Below are 6,205 nucleotides of genomic sequence, written 5' to 3'. Positions count from 1 at the left end.
TACCAACGTACCTAGAATCGCGGTGACAAGAACTGGTAACATTTTTTGGTAATACAATTTTCCGGTTACAAAATCTTCGGTAACGTGACAAACAGGTCTATTCTGCGCTGTCTTTGAAGAAGTGGCAACGCCCTGGCGAGAAATAATTCTTCTATCGGACTTGTCTCCACGCCAAATTTGTGGGAAAATGGATTAGTTGATAAATAAATCAGAATTATGGACATGAGACAAAGAACGTAAACCTACAACAAAGAACGTAAATGTTTAGATTTGCGTTCTTTGCATGAGATAATTGAGGGATTCACAACAGTGTCGTAAGTGTCGTATTGCTGTATGTGGTAGACTTTAAAACCTTAAATAAATGTGAGAACTTAAAACCACAACCAACTATATGACTTTGATGATACTTTGCGAACACCCTTACTACATATTTTAGGCGTTTAAAGTTCCCAGTGGCAGCATTCCCAGTGGCCCGTGAACGACCAAGTGGCAACATTATTATCATTTTTCATATCTTGTTTTACGCGATACCAAAGGAGAAGACCGCAAATATTTCCCAACAAATTTCCAAAATATTGGCCAAAATTGCTAATTGGAAAGAAGAAAAACCCGCCAGGAACATCTCCAGAAGTATGACTGGCACAAGATTTGCTCGCACAGGCCGCTGCCGGTTTTTTGTGTGCTTGGCTGTCCTGACCGTGATGCTGTGCATGGTGGCGATTTTTCACAGCTCGCAGCAGCAACTAGATGAGACACGCGAGCAACGTTTGCGTTGTGAAAGACAGCAGGAGCAGTTGAATGAGCAACTTCAGAGTAAGTCGATAAGTATAAACGGGCCAAGCTTCATATATGTATGTTTGTATATATATTTTTTTCGACACGCACATAGATATGGCGGAACAAAAATACAATCAGCAAAAAACGTTGGAACAGGAACGAAATGAACAGATGGAAGCTCGCCATAATCTTGAGCAAAAACTTAAGGAGCTGACGATACTGCGTACAAATGAGCAAATGGATGTACGTGTACGTTATGATAAGTTGCAGCAGACCCACAAATTGTTAAAAAGTGAGCATAACGAATTAGTTGCTGAGTGTCAAAAAAGCAAAAAGCAGTTACTAGAAAATACCAACGGTCTGGAAAAGAAATTACAATCTGTGCGTTCAGAAGCTGACAAAGAAAAAAACGTACTTAATGGGGAGATTACTTTGTGGCGGGTAAGAATGCGTGTTTTACTTCAAAAAAGGTTATTAATATATCATAAATAAAAACTTTAGGAAAAATATAACGCCATTCTAGCCGAAAAAGAACGGATGGAGATCTTGCTCGATGCTGCTGGCGCAAAGACCGAGATGCAAAGCAAAATAATGCAATTAGAGCACAAGATTACAGAATATCAACAACATTGTGATTACAAACCGGAAATCACAAGTCATAACGATAAGCCACTGAGCCCACCAAATACTGCCCGCAATACAAGTACACAACCTCGTGTTGAGAAATCCTTTAGTGAACAAGTGCGCGTGAGTCCCGGTCTATATCACATCGATATTAAGCTAACTAACAAAACGCAAAACATTGCTTCTTCGCATGCGAATCAAAGTATTTCAGCTACTAACAATACAGAATTTACATCTAAATCCGACGCTGATGGTACTGATCCAAAGGCGAGTAAAAATCAGAATGTAGTTTTGAAAGCTGGTAGCGATATTGTTGCTGGTGGTGTAGGGGTAGATGGTGTTGGAGGCTTCATGCCTTATCTCTCCCGTAGTAATCGGAGTTTAATACTTAATTCCGTTGAAAATTTTCAGATATTATCAAAACCAATCGAGAAACTAGGCGATGGGGGTGACGGTTATGTCATGGCCCAAATACGACAGCCTCCTGCCAACCAATCTGCTGCCTCGGTTGGAAGCAAAGCAATATCGCCGTTAAGTCCACCCCGTAAAACGGGCACAACTGAGGCATCAAAATCCGAACAACATGTACTGGAGGCAAATGCGCCAGTGAAACAGACAAATAGCTCATCGACTACCAGTAGCGGCTTGCCACCATTACCTATGCCACCAAACCCTCGCAAATTACCAGAAAACGTGGCGCCCATACCAGCTAATTTTGATGAGCTTTTGAAAGATGATCGTGGTGGTCAAAAGGCAGACAATGCGAAAGAAACAGATGTAGATGCAGCAGAGGAGGTGCAAAAAAACGATAATGATGAAGCCAATAACAATCGCTATGCCAACGCCATAAACGACATGGAACCGAAAGCATCTAACAAAGAAGCGGTTTTTGCAGCTGCCAATGCGGCGAACGAGGACTCTGGTGCTCATGAAATTAAAGACAATGATTTTATGAACGACCAAAATTTCAACTTGCCAGCCAATGAAGATAATAACTTCTTCGATGGTGGTGGTAAAAATGAAGCAGCGGGAAACGCTGGCGAGAAGACAAAAGGTGATGAGAATGACGATGATGAAGGGCTTGCTGGTGCGGTAGATGCTGGCGATATAGCAGTTAAAAACCAAAACTTGTTGGATACCAATAATTTAAACAACGAAGTTGTTGGTGACCAGGGCAAGGAATTCCCCGATGAACTACGTTTAGAAGAAAACAATGAGGAAGATGAAGATGGTGATATAAACAAAAAATTAGAAAAATAGCGTTTAATTTTTATGTTCATTATTTCCAGAGGATGATTATTCGAATCCAGCAGCTCGTCAACAGGGTGAACAAGCAATTAGAAATTAAAGGAGCTCTACCAGTTCAATAGCTGTTAAATGAATAATATTTAAAATATGTAAAGCGGCACATACACTTGCACGTAAGACGTATGAAGGGCGAAGTAACATAAACAAAATATTTCGCTTGTACGCACTTAACCAAACTAACATTTGAACATTCAGATTCACATACATACATTTATATGCTATCAATAAAATGCTGTTGGCTGCATGTTGGAAAAAATTCCCATTAAACAAAGCAGAAAAAATTATAATGGATGAGGAAAAAACAAAACTTACTGGAAAACGCTTCCATTAGAAAATAAAAGTACTGCAGTAATAAAAGTTAAAATTATTAATATAAATACTATGCATATAGTCGCATACATGCATTCATCCTTAAACCTATATGTATACTAACAACGGTTTTGAACCTTTGACTAGATTTGAATTTAAACTTGATTGAATTCCAAAATGTCAAAATACAAAGCATCAGTCTCTTTTATTTCTATACTATACTTATATTTCGGACTATAAGAAAAAAAGTCTAACTTGCGCAACCTAGTTGAAAACTACCATATAACCGTGGTTGCGCATATTTGGCATTACAATCTACTGAGGTATATAAATAAAAGAGACTGATGCTTTGTATTTTGACATTTTGGAATGCACCCCTACTTATCAATTTGCATTCCTTTCCCCTTTCATCTATTTTTATGAATTTCTGTGATAACATTCAAAGGTTCTACAAAAATATAAGTCTGTACTCGCCCAAGGTGCCCAAAAAAACCCTTTTGCTTTCTATATATCGTTTCCTTAATTCACAAAGGCCCTAATAAACAATTTTTTTTTTTTACAGCAAAAGTAAAAAACTTCATAAAAAGAGATTCAAAAACGGACTTTTCAAAAAGTGGCATGTAACTGGGCTTTTTTTTTTTTTGTTCCAACACTTTAAAATTTTGATTGAAGGTTGATTTTTTTATTACCACTGAACAAAATCTGAGAAAACGCAGTTTCGAAAAAAGTGTTGGTTAGGTAGGGCCTTTGTGATAATACATGTATATACATGCGTATCACCAGTGCAATTAAATTTGTCGTATTAGTATTGCAATTTGCAGAATATTGATAAGCAAGTGTAGTGATGATATGTCCATATGTATATATATATAAGGCAGTCTAAATTCACGTTCATACATATACCCCGTGTCGATATTATATATGCACCACATATTGACATGTTTTCACTTTTTGTATTTATTTAATTTAATTTTAATTATTTTCTTTACAAAAATATAGTTAATTTTTAACAAAAACCGTATGAATCCAAGTTTCAAACTTTGAAAAAATCAACTCGTAAAACATTTAAAATTTTTAATTAGGTTTCGTAGAAAGATTTTGAGTGCAGTTTGTATCCCATTCAATTTTTGTACTTTTAATTTTGTCATTATTTTTAAGGGTGTGCATTTTCCCCATATAAATCATGTAAATCATGGATTGCACTTTATTCCACTAAAATATCTAATTAATAAACTTGAAATTTTTACGCAAGTGTTAACTTTTTTTTTATTGTACAAAGTTTAAAACTTGGCTTTATACGGCTTTGAACTATATTTTAATAAAAAATAACTAAAATTAAATACAAAAAAATATAAACTGTTAAAACTTGCCAATATGTGATGGGTTTATAATTTTTACACATGGTGTGTATGCATACATATTTTAGGCGAACGTATATAAAGCATTATTTTATGTCTAGTTTAAGTTTAAATTATATTTAAAATTAATGCTATATTGCATTTAGAATTTTCTATTTTTTTATGTTTTATTAAAAAAAGTATGTTATTTTTTAAAGTGCAATTCGTTTGTCCCAAGATTCCTCTTTAGTCGTCTATTGAATTTTGTATACTAATTGTCATTTTGTAAGCAGATATACATAAGTATTTAAGCGTGCTCTATACTGAATTAAAAATCACTTTAGTAATTAAGAAAAACACTTATTTTTTTGTAATTGTATGTTTTTAATTTTAAATATCGAATAAAAAAAGACGTACATTTTGTTTTATTCCCCTTTAAAACTTGTTAACACAGCATAATTCAATAATTGAATCATGGTTTACATTACGATTTCAAATTGCGAATGAACAAAAGATGGAAAAGATAGTAAACAGAAGAAATTATTTTCAGAGTACAAAATAGGGATTGTCGACTAATTTCATAATGCCCGGGACGTGAGGTATTACGCAATTCAGAAAATCTTCCTTAAATACGTGGCATAAATGTAGAATACCTACAATTCTGAAATTAAAAAAATTCATATTGGGATCGATGGAGATCATTGAGGTTAGCGTATATTTTTTTTGGGAAACAACAACTACAACAATTGTTAAAGGTCAAATTTCAAATTAAGCCTTTTTTTAAATTAACATTTCTCGAAAACCTCTTCAAGGATTTGGAAAATTTTGATGTCATTTAATAGTGACTTTAATTCTCTTTAATTTGATATACATTAGGGCGGGTCGATTTAAAAATCGCTCATTGCTCTGTGAAAATTGTATTCTAGGGATCAAAATAAGAAACTTTGCCGAAGGAACCATACCTCTAAAATGAATTCTGATGTCCCCCAATTTGGGTCGAACTTTTGGGTAGGGGCAAATTTTGAAAAATCCCACTTTGACCCATTTAGAGTGCTCCAATCGAGTCCAAATGAATGACCGACCCCCACTAACTTTGGACGGCCGATCCACCCATGCCAGTGGTACACCCCCTGGAACTCCCCTGGGGGGTTCCCCAAACAATCATTTCAAAAAATCACCATTTTTGGCCTTTACATGAAAAAATCAGCTAAATGGCTGTTTTTTCTTATTTTTATTTATTTATTTATAATAATATTTATTATTTATTTATAATATCTATTTTTTCTCTTAAGAAATTTATTTAGTCAGAACATATGTAAATGAAGAAATTAATTTAAGTGAGTTATAGAAAAGAAACTAAAAAAAATTATTGTTTGAAGTCTTTTTTACTTTCAAGTCTGGGCAATTTCGCACGGCTCTCTAATGTCGTCGCCATAACAGCCTCTACATTTTCCGGTATAACCCGTTTGGATTTATCCATGATGAGAGGTTTCCCATGCTTATCTTTAATTTTAAAATCTTGCAAAAGAGCGGTTCCCAATGCTGATGCTAGTCTGTCAGGCACACCAAATCTGTCACATACCAAGGCAAAGTTAAAACAATCGTATCTCTCTGTGTATTGTGAAATTGTGCTTCTATCCATATCTTCTTGAACCGGTGGCGGTGCGTATGTTGAATCATCGGGATCTTGGTATGTTGGCATTGATGACATAGACGTTGCTCCTTGCTCTTCAGTTTCCATCACAAATGCATCCATTGTTAGTCTTCTCTGATTATGTTGATCGTGCATGAACTCTTTGAGGCGTTCGGGAACCCAGCCGCATGCACATGGAGCTGCCTTCAAATCGCAT

At 35.3% G+C, this 6,205-nt stretch overlaps 1 protein-coding gene across 2 annotated transcripts; it reads left to right on the top strand.

Moving 5' to 3' along the window:
• Positions 1-478: 478 nt before the first annotated feature.
• Positions 479-4,640, top strand: LOC118744936 (transcription factor SPT20 homolog). 2 transcript variants are annotated; one of them, XM_036478378.1, is made up of 5 exons: positions 479-813; positions 890-1,218; positions 1,279-1,668; positions 1,813-2,632; positions 2,691-4,640. In XM_036478378.1, the coding sequence occupies exons 1-5, from the start codon at positions 633-635 to the stop codon at positions 2,747-2,749; spliced, it is 1,779 nt and encodes a 592-aa protein (XP_036334271.1). In that variant the 5' UTR covers positions 479-632; the 3' UTR covers positions 2,750-4,640. The 2 variants fall into 2 exon arrangements, with proteins under 2 accessions (XP_036334271.1, XP_036334279.1); XM_036478386.1 differs by having other exon boundaries at positions 480-813; positions 1,279-1,524.
• The last annotated feature ends 1,565 nt before the right edge of the window (positions 4,641-6,205 follow it).

This window comes from Rhagoletis pomonella, unplaced genomic scaffold (assembly GCF_013731165.1).
Source record: "Rhagoletis pomonella isolate Grant_MI unplaced genomic scaffold, Rhpom_1.0 Rhpom_scaffold_00001, whole genome shotgun sequence".
NCBI lineage: Eukaryota > Metazoa > Arthropoda > Insecta > Diptera > Tephritidae > Rhagoletis > Rhagoletis pomonella.
The sequence above is the reverse complement of the archived record's forward strand: the minus strand, read 5'-3'. Positions and strand labels throughout refer to the sequence as shown.